At 34.6% G+C, this 18,500-nt stretch overlaps 1 protein-coding gene across 2 annotated transcripts in view; it reads right to left on the bottom strand.

The window, feature by feature from the left end:
- rap1b (RAP1B, member of RAS oncogene family) overlaps positions 1-18,500 on the bottom strand; it is a 176,997-nt gene that overhangs the window by 27,712 nt on the left and 130,785 nt on the right. The window contains exon 3 of one of the 2 annotated variants that reach the window (XM_039769783.1): positions 14,436-14,525. The exons of the other annotated variant lie outside the window; for it this stretch is intronic. Within the exon in view, the coding sequence (XP_039625717.1) occupies positions 14,436-14,495 (60 nt within the window). The 5' untranslated portion in view covers positions 14,496-14,525. The remainder of the gene's footprint in view (positions 1-14,435; positions 14,526-18,500) is intronic. 2 annotated transcript variants of the gene reach the window in all.

Genomic DNA, 18,500 nt, shown 5'->3' with positions numbered 1-18,500 from the left:
TCCTGGGCAGGGTGCCAACCCACCACAGGACACACACAAACACACCCAGCACACACTAGGGCCAATTTAGAATCGCCAATCCACCTAACCTGCATGTCTTCGGATTGTGGGAGGAAACCGGAGCTCCCGGAGGAAACCCACGCAGACACGGGGAGAACATGCAAACTCCACGCAGGGAGGACCCGGGAAGCGAACCCGGGTCTCCTAACTGCGAGGCAGCAGCGCTACCACTGCGCCACCGTGCCGCCCAAAATCCAATTCAAATGATTAAAAAAAAGGGTAAAATAAAAATGAATCTACTTTAATACAATAAACGAATGAGTGAGTGAGTGAGTGATTCTTATGAATGTTCTGTTCTGAATCATCTAGAGCTGGACCAGTAGGCAAAGTAGACTACTTTAGCATTAAGAGGATGAAAAAGAAAGTGCAGTCAGACTAGTACCGAGACTGCTGTAACTTCCTCTTTGCTGAAGTGTGTATGGATGTGAGAGGAACCATTATCAAAGATCATATACAGAAATATATTAAAGGTAATATAAAAATCATACAACATTTACACCTGTACATAATTACATGTACAGTAAGAGAAAAACAAAATCAATACCACACAATTATTCAGACATTATTTAAAGTAAAAAAAAAAATAAAAAATTAGAGACTAGTCAGCAGATATCTTAAAATCAAGTGTATTCAGACTTCACATGCTAGTATTTTGATAAGCCAACATTTGGCACAGCAAGTCTTTTGGGGGAGGTGTCTAACAGCTTTGAACACTACTTAAAAGTAATTTTGGCTAATTTACTCCAACCCGTTCCAGCTCCTAGTAGAGAACTTGCAAAAACATTGTTTTTCAAATAGTGCCACAGATTTTTGATTGGTTTGAGTTTGGTACATTTACTCAACCTCTAAATGATACTCACCTTTTTGTGATGCTCTTATGAATGGTCAATCTTCTCCCAAGCGTTAGTTTTAAACCAGACTGAAAAAAGCCCCTTCATAATATTTTCCAGCAGTCACAGTATGTCTATCAATCTATAGTATGTTCCCCTTCGCTTCTAACAAAGAGCCCAGTCAGCTGACGAGAAGCATAATAGCAGTATGCTCCACCAAAAAGGAAGCATTTCTTGGGGTACTGGTAGTTAAAAATTTGCAGTACATGCAGTACTTGGAATTCTAGCCAGAAATTCAATCTTCATCTCATCTGACAACAAGATATTTTCCCAAACTACTGCTATATCACAAAAATGATTTATGGCAATACCCATACAAGCCCTAAGATCAGTATATGAGCAAGTGCTACTTTCTGACCATTCTCCCATACACTCTCCTTTATTTACTGATGATTATTAAACTTGTGTTTTTTTTTTTCTTTTACAGCTCTTATGATAGTACAAGCTTTAACAGAAAACCCATTCTCAGTGTAACACTGCTATAATTTCACGGTCACTGAGCCAACGATGTTTAGTGGGAGATCCTAACCCTTACATTTAGATTTGTAACCTGTTCTTAGATGTTTGTATTTTTAGAGCTTTATCTCCGATTTCCTTCAAATGCTGTGTAGTCCCACGTTTAATTTTCACTCTGAATCGATTTATACCTTAGAGATTAAAATGAGGTTACTTGCTGCAGCAGATTTCTCAATGCATCTGTTTCATGTGCTTGGTTTTCTTAAAACGTTTCTTCCATTTCTATCACAAATCAATTGTCACTTTGTACTATAATATTTTTTTTATTTTGATTGTTACTGCTTAAGGACCAGGGGCCTCATATAACACCGTGCGTAGAATTCACACTAAAACATGCTGTATTGACAAAAACAGAAATTTGCGTAAGTACAGAAAAATCCAGATGTATAAATCTGTGTGTATGCCAACTTCCACGTTATTCCACTACATAAATCATGGTAAGCATGAAATGTAACGCATGTGGATGCGCCTGCAACTCCACCCTGACTCCTCCTAGAATTATGCCTCTTTGAATATGCAAATCAATATAAATAGCCCCTTAAGATCAGCGTTCTGTGAAAAGACCATGGCAAAAGCACGGGGGGAAAAAGAAGAATTTTAGCAAGAAAGGAGGAGGGAGGTGGAGGCAAAGAAAAACATTTGTTGGTTTAACCAGTGGTATAAACAACAAAATGAAGTTAACTGAGTGACAGAGTGGAGGAGAAACTCTGAAGTTAAAGTACAGCAAGTCTCACAGTGCCCGAAATAATAAAAAGAAGTGACCAGATCTCAAAGTCATTGTGAAAAGGCAAGTCATAGCCCACTGTCTGAGTGTCATATGGAAGCGTATTATGGTACAGAGATAAGGAAAAAAAAAAAGGGCACAGTGGGCTGGAAGGTTGAAATGTCAACCTTATTTTAGAAATTTCCACTGTAATCATGCAGTTTATTTTGTCTTTAAAGTAGAATGTCATAAACTTCATCTTAAAATCATTTAATTTACTAGTTTCTCAAATCCCATCGTAACTAAAGTAGCACGTTAAATGCTTTGTAGTCTATGTGTTCTTCTATGTACTCCCTGTGTGTGAATCACTACATGCTTCTTAAACAGGCTCTCTCTTATGCCGGTAGGACAGGTCCTAGTCTCCCTCCTTAGTTATAACTGAGAATATCTATACTAATAAAAGGCAAAGCCCTCACTGACTTACTCACTCACTCACTCACTGACTCATCACTAATTCTCCAACTTCCCATGTGGGTGAAAGGCTGAGATTTGGCAGGCTCATTCCTTACAGCTTACTTACAAAAGTTGGGCAGTTTCATTTTGAAATTCAACGCGTAATGGTCATAACTGGAAGCTATTTTTCTCCATATACTGTAATGGAGTTGAGCGTGAAAGCCGGGGTAGAGTTTTAATGTGACATCATCACGCCTCCCACGTAATCACGTGAACTGACTGTCAACGCAGTATGTAGAAAACCAGGAAGAGCTCCAAAAAGCGCTGAAGAAAACATGCATTATGTAATTGAGAAGGCAGCAAAACAATAAGAAGCGAGCAAATGACATATACAACCATATTCAGGAGTACTGCTACTTCGGAAACAAAGCACAGTGTAAACCTAAAGTTTAAATTAAGTTCATAGACAGGCTGCCGCAGGCGTTGTCATGCCCACGGGTAATGCGGGATACAAGTTTAATGAGAGGACGCAGGATATAAACAAGAGTGTTGATCACTTTGTAACTAAGTTAAAATTGCATTTGAAGGGCTGTGCTTATGCAAATTCCAAGAGACTGTGTTTGTGGGGGATTGACAGTTAAGGCGGGTGGGGGAGTCACGTCATCATCTCCCCTCCCATTCACTTCATTTCGCTCTGAGCTGAGCTCCGCAGCTAAAGCAGTCTTACGGAAGCGACTTTGTGACGCTGCCACCAAATACCCACAGAAAAATCCACAAGTTAATACACACGCTGTCTCTAGAGTTTCTCCACACTGAATCCTCCAGGCACTACTTACAAAAGGTTACAGTGACAATCGTGTTACGTTATTTTTAAAATGTTTCCTTTTCTTAGCACAAGCACAGCTGAGAAGCTTCGATGTATGTGTTCCATAACGCGTTAAAAAATAATGCATTTAATCACACTTTGCATTCCAAGCAAAGGGGAACTTCTGTCAATGCATGATTTCCTGGTACACCGATTACATTGATCAGCGCTTCCCGATTCATTTTACCCTCGCACCCCCTTGGTTTGAGAAAATGTATGAAAAAATATGAGGTTAACACAGAAAAACAGAACACCAATTGAAGCTTTATGAATAATCGATACTTTATTAGCCATCAATAATTGTTTTGGTAAAGCCATACTCAGTGTAATCCTCCTTCCATTTTATAATTTTTCCGGCACTAGCCATGATTAAATGAACGGTAAAAAATAAGAGCGCGAGGGTGACTTATTCAGGCAGGCAGGCGACAGCTCAATAGCTCGAATTTGAATATAAGTAGGTTCTATTTAGTCGCCAGAAATATCTTTGGTAGGAATGGAAGTTGAATTTAGTCTTTAAATTTCTATGGTGAAGAAAAATGTATGCAATGACGACTAAATTTAACTATATAAAGTCAAAACTTGACTAGATAGAGAGAGAGACATATCTATATATAGATATATATATATATCTATCGATCGATCTATATATATATCTATATCTATATATCTATATATATATATATCTATATATATGACAACAACACTCATATCAATGAAAAAACAATTACATTAACAGGTTACGTTATTTTTAAAATTTTTCCTTTTCTTTTTCATAACTTCTTTAACACACTACTTCTCCGCTGCAAAGCGCGGGTATTCTGCTAGTAATTCAATATATTCCACAGAAGATTTGGAGTAGACCCAAGTCATTCACTGTCAAAGAAAGGCCTTCTATATACTGTACCTGGTTGTGATTATGGCTGCAGGGCTATTACTAATCCAGACTTTCTTTAAAATATTGCTTCACCCAATCTATAGAAACACAGCATATAAAAATCAGGTAGCTTTTGGTCCAAGCTTCATTGGACCAAAAAGGAAGGTACCATCAGCTTGAAATTCTATTTTGGCACAAGATTGTCAACTGGTTCACTGATTTACCTCAGAATAAAATATATAGTTTTAGCTAATTTAGTTCCTGTCTAAACTAATCTGGCATGGCTTACTATTAATTGAAAATAAATAATTTATTACTCATATGTACACAGCTAACCCAGCCATGAGGGTGTGGCACAAAGCATTGTGTTCTTCGTCCAACTCTCAAGCCCGGATAAATGGGGTGGGTTACATCAGAAAAGACATCCAGTGCAAAATTTTGCCAGATAAGTAGGTGGACAACAATGCAGAGTTCAATACCAGATTGGTTGAGGCCCGGGTTAACAATGGCCACCACCAGTTCTTTCAGCCAACAGGATGCTGAAGAAAATTGGGCTACTGTTGGCTGAAGGAGAAGAGGAGAAAGGCGTGTCCAGAGGAAGGTGTATTGGAGGCATGAGTGGAGTAATGAGGGAGTGGTTACCCTAAAGGAACTGTATGTTAAGGGTGTTTTGGAGGTGAAAAGAGTGCTGGACTGAGTGATGATTATTAAGTTGGAAATTGAAGGTGTAGTGATGGGAGCGGATTTCAATGAACATGTTGTGAAGGGAACAGAGAAGATGAGGAGATAATGGGTAGGTAGAGTATCAAGGAGAGAAATCCAGAAGGTCAGATAATAGTAAATTTTGCGAAAAAGATGGACATAGTGAGGTAAATACATATTTTAAGCAGAGAGAGGAACACAGGGTGACATACACAAATGGAGGAAGATACACACATGTGGATTACATCCTAGGCAGAAAAGTCAGTCTAAATAAGACTGAAGACTCCAAAGTGGTGGCAGGGGAAAGCGTAGTTAGGCAGCATAGGACGGTGGCCTGTAGGATAATGTAGGAGATCAAGAAAAGTAGGAGAGTGACAGCAGAGCCAAGGATCAAATGGTGGAAGTTGAAAAAGGAAGACTGCAAGGTTGAGTTCAGGGAGGAGATGGACAGGCACTGGGTGGTGGTGGTGAAGAGTTACCAGATAGTTGATGTGCACAGCTGTAGTAACTACTCGTACATAGGGATAAAATTCATCAGTCACACAATGAAGCTATGGGAAAGAATAGTGGAAGCTAGGTTAAGAAGGGAAGTAATGATTAGCAAGCAAGAGTATGGTTTAATGTTGGGATTAAAGAACACTACAGATGCAATGTTTGCTGTGAGGGTGTTGATGGAGAAGGATATAGAAAGCCAAAAAGCGCTGCACAGGATATGTAAGAGGGAAGTGTGATGGTAGAGAGGTCTGTGGTAGGAGTGGCGGATATGTTCAAGGAGGAGGTGGGGTTACATCAGGGAGGAAAAGAGGAAGGCCTAAGAGGAGGTTTATGGATGTGGTCAGAGAGGACATGCAGGTGGTGGGTGTGACAGAGCAAGATGCAGAGGGGACAAGAGAATATGGAAACAGATGATCTGCATATAGTGACCCCTAAAGCGAGCAGCCAAAAGACAAAGATATACACAATAACAATTAAATTTGATTATCTTTTGGTTTTAGGACGGATAAAATCAGACCTAAATGGATTTAATTTATTAAATACCATGCCTTCTTATGTTCTTTAGTATATGTATGTTGTTAATCAAGGAATAGTGGAGAAAAAAATAAAAAGCAACACACACACACACACACACACACACAGTAAAGACCTCATACCCTAGATGGATTACACTTCAAGTTTACTATGAGCATAGCTCATGAAGAGCTGGGATCCAATACTGGGAAAAATGAAACTGATCTTGCTGAATATATTCCCATCATACGTAAACCTCAAATACAAGCTGAATTTAAAATGTATGAATCTAAACGTAACAAGTTTCTCTTTATTGGAATTTAAGAAATTAACAAATTAAAAATTATTGTGAAGATGAAACACACTTAAAAATTTACAGATTTTAAAGAAGCCGAGTTTAAATATTTAAATATGTTCATATGATTTTTTTTCTCAAAATGGAAATAAACTTTATACATTTAAAACATGACAGGTTAACCAATTAAAAGTGAACAAAAAACTCTAATTGCAAATTTTAATGCAGATTCACTGTACAAAGTAACTATTAAAAATTTGTGCGACTTGAAAATTTAACTGAGCAAATCCACATACTGTACTTGCCACCTACAGATACATCTACCACCCACCACCAATTAAAAGGTTAATTAAATATGTGTGCTCTATATGTTCAGCACTATTGTCAAGGCTTAGCAGAGTGTTAGAGAACAATGACCTTCAGAAAACAGACTTATGGTGCACAATACATCACAGATACATTATAGTCTGTGTTTTAAAACTTACTAACTTGTTGTTTTCCAAGAAAGTATACAGGTAATAGTGGATAATTAATTCACATATATTGTTTCATGGAGAAAGTGACACAAATAGCTAAACAAAAAAAATCTTCAAGCAAGTAGCTTTGAAATAATTGGACTTCTTACTTTAAATTAATTGTAACAGCTAGACCAAATGGAAATTAACTGAAATAAAGTCTAAGCAGTTTTGTGATACTCAACATTACATAACAGCATTTAAATGAATGTTTTATTAAGTCACATTACTTTTAAAAAGGTTAATTTTAATTGGCATAAAATGCAACATATCACAAATGTAATACAGACTTAACACTAGAATTACCAGAGCCTATGAAAAAACTTGTAGATCCGGCCCACCTTAAATCTGTTTGCACCTCTCAGTCAGCGTCTTTTGTCCTGTAAATGTGCCGATAAAGACAAGCAGCCTACTATTCCACGAATAAACACTAAACACGAGTATATATACGGGTATACTATTTTTAGAATCTTCCAGGTAGTCGGCTCAATGCCAAAAGCAAGACGCATTGTTTAACCTTCAGAAAGCATGCTGCAGCTTATGGATGAAGTTCAGTCTGATATCCCTTAAAGGAATGCAAAACTACAAAATAATTGTAGCTTGAAGAAGTGAATCTTAGATCAATGATTCTCAATTTTTTTGAAATCATGGACCACCAGACACTGATATTTATTTAAAAAAAAAAAAAAAAACACTGAACACCAACATCAAAATACTCAAAAATGTTAAATTGTAATTGTTTTTATTCTTATTATTTTATTTATATTTATTTTATTATATTATTATTTTATCTAATTTTTTATTATTTTATTTTCACATTATCTGACTGAAACCGCAACCAATTTTGAACAGGTAAGCTGAACGTATAAAATGATCAGAAAAAATGCAATGAAATACCAATAACTGAAAGAAAAATTAAAAGAAAAATTGAAGTGCAAGATATAATATTAATAATATAAAATTACAATAGCAAAAATGATTTTATGCAAAATATGATGTTCTTTGCAAATATCTGGAATATTTGGATGAATAAAGGATAAAGTTATTTGCATCTCTTCTTCCAAATTTCCAAGCCTCACATTTTCTCATCTTAATATTAATTATTATTGAAAAACCTACCTCACAAAGATGTGATGTGAAAAATTAGTAATGTATTGAGGGCTTTTTTCGCTATGAAAGGGTACTCATTTTCAACAGAGATCCAAAATTCATAAGGAGCATTTTCTGAATATTTTAATTTCAATCCACGATCTGAAGAGAGAGATTGTAATTATTCTTCTTCCTTAATTGTTATACCATAGATATTGGAAGAAATAAATTGATTTCTTATCCAGTCATACTATTCAGTATTTAATAACGGGAAACACTTTTCAAAGTTTTCTTCCAGTTGTTAAATGTTCGGTTACTAAGGAAACAATTTTGTTATTTTTATCTTGCATTGAAAGGACCATTGCAGTGTTCCTTTCTGCAACGTGTCTTTTCCACAGTGAAATATTTTTTTTCCATTTATTGGTAGATATAAGAATGTTTTCATGTTTAACCTTGAACACCTGTATTGACCTTATTAATATAAGCAAAAAGATAAGCCAAATATGGCAAATTATTGCACCAATTATCATTTTTCAGGTATTTACAAAATGTTTGTTTTTCTGTTTTGAAAAAACATGCAATTTAAAACTTTTCCATGTGGCAACCACCTCACTTCTGTATGAAGTAGTAAATATTCATAGTCCGCCTCCATAGCTGAACAAAGTTGTTTGAATATTTGGCTTTTTAGTGGTCTCCTCTTAATAAAATTTACCATGGCAACTCAATTATTCCATACATCGTTTAGTTTCTGAGGCATTGTTTTCATGATAAGTGCTTCTTGATGCAAAAAAAGCGAGTAAAATATTATATTCAAATTAGTTATTTCTTCCAAACTCGCAAATCCTTTGATTGGCGCAATCATTGATGCAGCTCCATCGATACAAATACCAACACACTGATTCCAAAGTACAGTATATATGTCCTGACTAGTTGTACACCCTGAAAGTTTTTTGCAGAATAAAAACTGATTTTTTTTTTCTTTCTTAACGAGTACAAAGCCGAGTAAATGAGCCTTGCCACTTATATCTGTTCAGTCATCCAACAGATATAATCCTAACCAACCCTAACTTATCCATTATCTTTAATGAAAGAATATTAACAATAATTCTACATTCAAATCAATTATTTATCTGATGAGACACTCACATATAATGTTCACAAATTATCACTGTAAACAGTTGGCGAAACGAACAGTACTGAATTCAGATGCCAAATGCATCGACCATTGATCACAGACAAGCAAGTGAACTGGCAGAACACTTGAGGTGGGTTCACACAGATTGTGAACCACTGCCTTAGATGACACCAAAAAAAAAAAAATCAGTATTATTCTATAGCAAAATTCTCTGTAAAATTAAGTTTGTTTATGCAATTAGTCCATTACTGTCACATTTTGTAAAATTAGAAAAAACTTAGCAGATTAGCCTTCAAACAAAACATCCTAGGATGAGGTCAGTGGCACAATATTTAAACTGTTGCTTCAATGACAGTTTCTACTGTGAAAATCCTTATCGGAGAGCCCTTCCTTTATTAAATCAAACAGAAATATTACTAGCAAAATATCAAATTGCTCGTGCTCTTCTTGGAGCCTTTTCTGCATTTTTATTGCAGTTATCTTCATTTGAATCCTAGTAATAAAAGATGATCCAAGTTAATAAATCAAGTCATTGTGTTTACAATAATATCTACGCTAAATAAATTCTTTTAAACTGTGTCATTTGGTACCACAGTTAAATCTTAAAACAAGTTCTAAAAGAATTAAGGCTAGATAACTATGCCATTGCTGAAGCTTATTAAATTGTTATAAAGCTATATATAAAGACTTAAGGGGTTACCAAGCCAAAGTCAGAGAGAAATTATTATAAAATGAAGAGGATGTCAAATAATGCTAATATTCTTGAGAGGGGTAGTCCAACTTTTCCACCAGCACTTCAACTCCAAAGTTGGTTGACCAACAAAACACAGCATACAATTTATAGTGTGGCTATATTTTTTATTAATTAAAACATATTGGAAACATTATGGCTGAACACATATTGTAAAATTAAAGAAGTGGAAATATTCTCTTTAAAACCATTTTTTAAAATATGAAATGTGAAGCCTGCATTTAAGGCCTAGTAAATTAGCCAAAAATTAAGATTTGAATATTAAATTTAATAAAATGTAATTATATACAAACAAAGCTTAAATATTGTGGGTGATGCCTATTGTTAGCATATGTGCTTTCTTATAATTCTTATTATTCATACTTTTACTTTGCCTGTGACACAACTGCAAAGCATGACTTGCTTAAGTCTTAGTTGTTTAGAATAGGTAGGTTTAGATACAAACTGCAATCTTCAAATTAATGCAGCCCTTGACTTAAATTAGTTTGTAGTTTGCAAATAAAAATACTGACAAAATCAATGATGATTGTGGACATGTCAAACCCAAAAAAATTAAAAAGGAAAAAAGCAGGTATAGTACAACAGATTAGGTGTGCAGGACCAAATCTGACTTCAAACATATCAACACAGGAGGGAGTTGAGTTTTATGGGCTGGAGAAGGTGACCAATGAATAACAGACAGGACTAAATGCAATTCCCATCTCCCCTCTTTACGGTTAAAGCAAAAAAGTAATATCAGTGAGCTTAATATGCAGCATGTCCTCCACTCCCCACCCTCCTCAAGAATTTTTATTAATATTTTTACTTTTGCTCATGGTGTGAAGTATCATTTGGTTATGAATTGTACACTGTTGCTTTGAAGACTCAAATGAATTTTACATTAAAAAATGTCAAATCATAAAAACTGGCTTCTCACTGTACGCAAAGTGACAAAATCTAGGAGTTTCACAAATGCTCTTTTCACAAATGAAACAATGTATTTAGCACACATTGGTCTTCGTGTACAGTATTTCCTCTACATTATAATTTCTTATTCAGCAGATGGCTTTATTTGGATCAACTCAAAACACTCTCTCATTTTTACTAAATTTTTCTCATCAGGAAGTAAAACATAAGGAGTAGAGTTGTGCCAGGCACAACTTAGGACTTAGAGCAGTTGATCAAGAAATAACTAAACTACGTTTCTCTCTTTTTTTCTCCTTTACAGTGGTGGCTAAAATTTAATCCAAGTGACCTAAAAATATACAGCACATTTTTTAAATTAAGCTTCCTTGTTTTAAGCAATGTGTGTCACGTCATCAGCCAACTCAGTGTGCATTTGAAACTGTGTGCTAAGTGAGGTAGTTAAATATGGTTTTCTGACACTGAAAAGGCACTTTAAAGTTGTAATTATAAAGCGGTTATAACAATAAACGAAAAAGCAGATGTTTTGAAGCTATTTGTTATTATCGCTAATGATAAAAGAAATCGACTTTCGCTTGGTGTGATGGATGATGGAGTTCTATCCAAACGTTGGGGATCTCAGCTTCAGGAGTGAATCAAAACAATCAGTAAAACGATACATTCACAGTGTTTAAGAATTTGTTCTTAGTACAACTTAGTTGAGCAGAACGGTAAGGTAGAAAAAAAAAAGTGTCTTAAAAAAAGTTGTGAAGCAGAGTATTTATATATATATATATATATATATAAAAAAAAAAAAAAAAACAGAACAGTAATGTGTAAAAAACAGACCTATAAAAAAAAAAGCAATTACTACACAGTGTGTCTGGAGTTTCACAATGCCATTATTTATCTGGGGTAAATCAAATAACTATTCTTCTAAACTCAAACATCAGTTTTTGCCTTTGAAAAACTGCATTTTATATTAGAATGATAACATTCACGCAAACAGTTCAAATACAAATGCTTGGGCACTGACGTTTTATAAATACTAGGGTAGGCTTCGTCATAAGTATTAACTCAGTCTGGCTGGCATTCAACAGCCTACCGATACTGACAGATGCAGCTGCAGAAGATCACAGTAATTTCTTTTAAACAAAGCAAACAGAAAATATATCATTATTTATATTACAGTGATATAAATGACTCATTTAATTGGGAAATAAATTAAATTATTAATTTATAAAGTTATATTTAAATCTCTTATATTTAATTATTGCAGATTTTATTTTATTTATTTTTTATTGCCTTAGTTTAAATACTTCTTTAAATACAACTTTTTCAACAGCAAATTTCCAAATGACTTTAGTTATGCATTTTTTCCACAATGTACTTTGAAACATTACAATTTCTCAGCCAAGAAAAATGTTTGAAAATCCACACTGAAGACAATGTGCAAAGGCACAAAAGAAAAGATAAATGAAAATGTACTTTGAACTGTTGTCATGATGAAACCTAAAGGACATTATTTTCAGAATAATGTGCTAGTGAGACAACACCTGATGTACTGTGCACAATTCTAGTCACAATGCCACAAAAGCACTAACTGCAGTGCAGTGCAGTGCAGCCAAATGCGTCCCAAGACTAAATTACTATGGGATACAATCCTGCTTAATCTTAACACAAAAACACCTGTGGTCTTAAATTCCCAAAAGCTTAAAAAAGTAATGTATTTAAAGCAAAATGCTGACAACATTTAAAAAAATTATCTGGGTACTGTAATTATTTGTCAATTAGCTAACCAATTAAGAGTAATTGGCTGAATGGTCTCCACTAGCTTAAAATGTAATAGTATTTTAGATTAATAAATCAGAAGAATCAAAGATTACCTACGGCATGTTTATGAACAATCTTGTGTCAGATACTTTACAAAGTCAAATGTAATTAAAAAAATGTTTTTAATGTGATGTAGATGCTCCAAAAACGCCAAGAATATAGATGAACAGTGCAAGAATCTTCACTGCAAGATGCTGTATTGAAAGAGTACTGGCATCAAGGTTCTTATAATGTTATTATGTGATGGATAGAGATGAAATCTAAATCCGACATGCTAGTCAAGCACATGAAAATAAATAGGATCATGGAAGAAGTTAGCAGACTATACTTTTGGAAGAGGTAATTTATTATTACCTTCTAACGCATGTCACACATGGGTGGTACTGTGTTTAAAAATATATATAATTTGTTATTTACTTGTGGTTTTATATAAATGCTATTTTGCAAATAGACCCTCCCACCAATTTTAATTTGTTAGAAAGAATGATATATTTGTCAATGTGTACAACATGATATGCAAAGATACAAAAGGAGGATAATGCAATAGAAACTTGCTTTATAGAATACAAATGCAGTTGGCTGAAAACATTTCCAATACCACTAACACAACTTATAATTTCCTATCCATCTGCCGTTTTCCAAACTTTCAAGCAAAACATGATTTAAAGGACTCAACTGATATTTGCATATGAAATATGGTAACCTGATCCATTTACCAAAATCCTCTGCATGAAGAAAGATTTTTCAACATTTGTGTAACAATTGACCTTTACCAATAGCTATTTCAACTTCTGTGTACCTAAGGATAAATTTTAACATAACTATTGACTAATTCCAATCTTTTAAATGTAAATAGCTCATATTCTGCATTCTGGAACAAGTCAGACAGCTCCTGTCAAATTATGGGCTTTTTTTTCTCCTTTTGGAGCAATATATATTTCCTTTCCTAACCTTTCCTTTATTTATTTAATCATAGTAAAGATTGCAATAGGATTCTCATGTCTTCTTCCTAAGAAAGAATTTCTGGCTCCTGACCAAACCCATTAATGTGTTGAATATTTATTTATTTAACATGTGTAAATATTATGATTTACAGTATATACAAATGATATGGTAAAATCTTAACAATTATTAAAGAATCAAACTTATTAAAAATATTTTCTTCATAATTAAACATTTTAAAACTACAACTGAAAAGTGCATAGAACGAAAGGGCAAAATGAGTACTTTTAGGAAATACAGGCTTATTAATTCAGCTAACATTTTAAACCAATAGGATTTACACATAATGACATTATTTTTGACAAAGGGCTAACATACATGGGTTTTATGCATTTTAAACTTTAAAAAGTGAAACATGCAACAGAAAAGTAAAGTAGAGAGGCATAAACTTGTGCAGAAAATGTATTGTGCTCTGAAAGTTATTAATTAATAACAGTAGGATCATCATAAGCTTTTATAGACACTAACATTCACAATGAACATATGGAGAGTGTAACTATAACTTTTAAGTGTAAAAAGGGTTAATATAGCAAATGAAAAAAATGAATAAGATCAGAAAATGTTTACCAAGTCAACTGATTCAACATAGTTCTTTCAAAATGTAGGTTGACTTTATTTACTACTTGCATGTTTGTTTTGCTGGGCAAAAGTTGGACATTTAAAACCAAAAAAATTAAGCAACATAGAAAAATTCAATACAATCATACCATTTAAGAAAATTAAGTATCCTTAAAATGCTTCTTTCAATGAAAATGTTTTAGATTAGGGTGTAAAAGTGACTCTCTACAGTTTTGCATTAAATCTTGCATAAGATAGCAGTTGAAAAAATAATATACACTTTATATGCTGCAAAGGGACTTACAAGAGCGGATTTGCCAACACCACCAGAGCCAAGAACCACTAACTTGTATTCACGCATCATGCAGCGTCTGTGAAGTCCGTGGCAATACACCTAAAACACAGATGTATACTTTGTTAAAGAAAGCAACTCATTTATTTACCTGTTATTACAAACAAGCTATCTGTATTAAATAAAATGAAAATGTAATTTTCAAAATGTAATCCCCTCACTCTGAATTGGATTTAACTGGTTTCAGAATTTTATGTTACTTACAAACCCATCCAAATAAGTGAAATCCCATCTAGAAACACACAGTATGTAAACCATCTAGCCATCTGTTTTCTCTATTACGTAGTTGTGGTGAGCTAGAGTCTAACTCTTTAGCAACAAAAGATGGGAAAAAAAAGCAAGGCAAGAACCATCACAAAAAACGAAGGTGGACATCCAAACTTAATTATACATGTGGATCAGAGACTTAAATCCTTAACTATATAAAATCAAACAGGCAGCCATGATGTGTGTTATTGTCATTTCAAGTGCATGATAACAATACAGAAACAAATGGAGGACTTTGAAGTTGTAAATTGGATCAACAAGTTAGGATTAGGGCCTGAGTTGCCTCGAAAGCTTGCATATTGTAATATTTTTAGTTAGCCAATAAAAGGTGTCATTTTGCTTGACTTCTTACTACATTCATAATGGCTAACATGATACAACACCCTATTACTACAGAGGAACATGGGGTTATATAAAAAAAAAAAAAAAAAACAAAAACCCAAGGATAACATACAAAAGTCAATTATTATGTCAAAACCAAGACAGCAAGGAAGAAGTAATCAATGCATCAAAACAAATTATGTTTTTGCTTTTGATATTTAAATGAAGTCAAAAATCAATTAAAAGAAAGTTTATCAATAATGAAAAGATCACAGAGCTCTAGAACACAATTTGTACATCAAGTTATGCGCTATAGTTAAAAATGGTGGGAGGGAGGAGAATTATAGGAAAGCAACAAAAAAAAAAACCATGCAATACTATTGTGACAACTTAAGTTTATACTGTTCAGTAATGTTTTTACATAAAGTAGTAAATTGCTACTTTACATGCTGAATATTTGAACATATCAATTAATTTCAAAGCCTTCCTAGAAGCATGTAGCATACATAATAAACTATTCAGTATCTCTAAACAATAAAGTTTGCAAAAAATCAACATTTCAACAATTAGACTGATTTATTTATCATCAGATGTGTTTTTTTGATTCTTTAAATTGTCTTATCTCAGTGGTAAGGTAAGTAGATTGCTGCTATAGCATTATTGAGACAAATATTAACAAGTGAAAAAGAAAAAAAGAAAAAAAATTTTGTCGGCTAATTTTCTTTTATCTAAATCAGCATCAAATTTTAATCAAATCAGTCAAAGAATTTTTGAGATTTTGGGGTATTTAGTGTTTTCAATGTGGAGAAGTTTATATCCCTAAATATTAGTATATCAAGATGCCTTCTCTTATCATAAACATACTGTCCTAGCTGTACCATTGCGTCAAAATTTTGGCTTTTAACTAAAAAGAAACAGTGGTTTTGTTACTGAGTGAAATTTGCATATTTATGTATTTATTTTTAACACACACATTACATACTGTGTGTATATATATACTGCTCAAAAAATTAAAGGAACACTTTTAAATCAGAGTATAGCATCAAGTCAATGAAACTTCTGGGATATTGATTTGGTCAGTTAAGTAGCACAGGGGGTTGTTAATCAGTTTCAGCTGCTTTGCTGTTAATGAAATTAACAACAGGTGCACTAGAGGGGTAACAATGAGATGACCCCCAAAACAGGAATGGTTTAACAGGTGGAAGCCACTGACATTTTTCCCTCCTGAACTTTTCTGACTGTTTTTTTCACTAGTTTTGCATTTCGCTATGGTCAGTGTAACTACTGGTAGCATGAGGCGAAACCTGGACCCTACAGAGGTTGCACAGGAAATCCAACTTCTCCAGGATGGCACATCAATGTGTGTCATTGCCAGAAGGTTTGCAGTGTCTCCCAGCACTGTCTCAAGGGCATGGAGGAGATTCCAGGAGACATGCAGTTAGTCTAGGAGAGCTGGACAGGACCATAGAAGGTCCTTAACCCATCAGCAGGACTGGTATCTGGTCCTTTGGACAAGGACAAACAGGATGAGCATTTCCAGAGCTCTACAAAATGACCTCCAGCAGGCCACTGGTGTGAATGTCTCTGACCAAACAATCAGAAACAGACTTCTTGAGGGTGGTCTGAGGGCCCAACGTCCTCTAGTGGGCCCTGTGCTCACAACCCAGTGCAGTGGAGCTCGATCGGCATTTACCATAGAATACCAGAATTGTCAGGTCCACCAATGGCACCCTGTGTTTTTCACAGATGAGAGCAGGTTCACCCTGATCACATGTGACAGATGTTGAAAGGTCTGCAGAAGCCATGGAGAATGTTATGCTGTCTGTAACATCATTAGGCATGACCAGTTTGGTGGTGGGTCAGTGATAGTCTGGGGAGGCATATCCATGGAGGGACGCACAGACTTCTACAAGCTAGACAAAGACACCTTGACTGCCATTATGTATCAGGATAAAATCCTTGGACCCATTGTCAGACCCTACGCTGGTGCAGTAGGTCCTGGTTTCCTCCTATTGCACGACAATGCCCGGCCTCATGTGGCAAGAGTATGCAGGCAGTACCTGGAGGAATTGAAACAATTGAATGGCCTTCACGATGCCCTGACTTAAACCCAATAGAACATCTGTGGGACATTATGTTTCGGTCCATTAGGCGACTTGGCATCCTTTTGTTCCTAAGACATTGCCCTGTCGTTATTTGTATAGATATCCAACTTCATATTGAGATCTGATGTATCTAATGTGTTTCTTTAAAGTGTTCCTTTAATTTTTGTGAGCAGTGTGTGTGTGTGTGTATATATATATATATATTACACACACACACACAAACAAATACATACATACACATACATATAAATAATATACACAGACGCACAAACACAGAAAGAGCGATAAAAATATAGTTTTTCATTTTTTGGGGAAGAAAAACTTCTGAATGCTAAGTCAGAGGCATAGAAAGATACACACAAATGCACATAGAATATTATGTAACTATAAAAGCAGGATTAGTTTTTTGCTTTAGTGGGAAATAAAAAAATCTGCAAAGAGTGGAATATGAGATGTAAACAAATTGGAATTAGGCGTATTGCTGGCTGAGGTTTGTCTTAAATCAACTGAACAGACAGTGCCTTAACAATGTTTTTTCACAGGGTTGCAAATACAGCCTGCCTATATCATCAAAGCATGAACCCAAAAATTTTGATTTCATGTAATGCAGCAGAAAAATAGCCACTCCACTGTCCTTTGATTGGGGTAGAAAATAAGGCTGCCATTAAATAACACCTATTGCCAAAACAGGACATAAAGCATCTTTACCCAACAGCAAAATTTCCTAAAGGAAAGCAAAGCAAAACACACCAGTACCACAAATAATCTAAAATAGCTGATCTTTTAAGTGTTGGACCGAAGGCAATGAATCAAAGATGTTACAGCATATTACACATTGAAAAAGAGATAATGAAGGAAGGGGTTAGGAAGTCCAAAAATCCAGTTACAGCATAGGGCGCAAAGTCCTAGATTGAGGAGTGTGGTGCAAAATAGTATTTAGTTCAGGAAGTCTCAAACAAAAATCTTTTTACTTTTATTTATTGTAATACCTACCCCTTTGTGTTTTAAAGTATAGTTATTAATTTCCAGTACAACTGTGCAAGGGAAAACCTTTAAGTTAACACACACACACACACACACATATATACTATGGGGTGCCAAAAAGGCAAATACATTGATTTTCTGAATATATAAAGTCGGCGTCAGAATATACAAAGTCAAAACTTTAATATATAAAGTCATTCCCAAATATATAAAGTCAAAACTTGAATATATAAAGTCAGCATCAGAATATATGAAGTCATCGCTGGAATATATAAAGTCAAAACCTGAATATATAAAGTCTAGTTAGATTTAGTCATCATTGCATAACTATTTCTTTACC

This window comes from Polypterus senegalus, chromosome 11 (assembly GCF_016835505.1).
Source record: "Polypterus senegalus isolate Bchr_013 chromosome 11, ASM1683550v1, whole genome shotgun sequence".
NCBI lineage: Eukaryota > Metazoa > Chordata > Cladistia > Polypteriformes > Polypteridae > Polypterus > Polypterus senegalus.
This window is presented reverse-complemented; position numbering and strand designations above follow the sequence as displayed.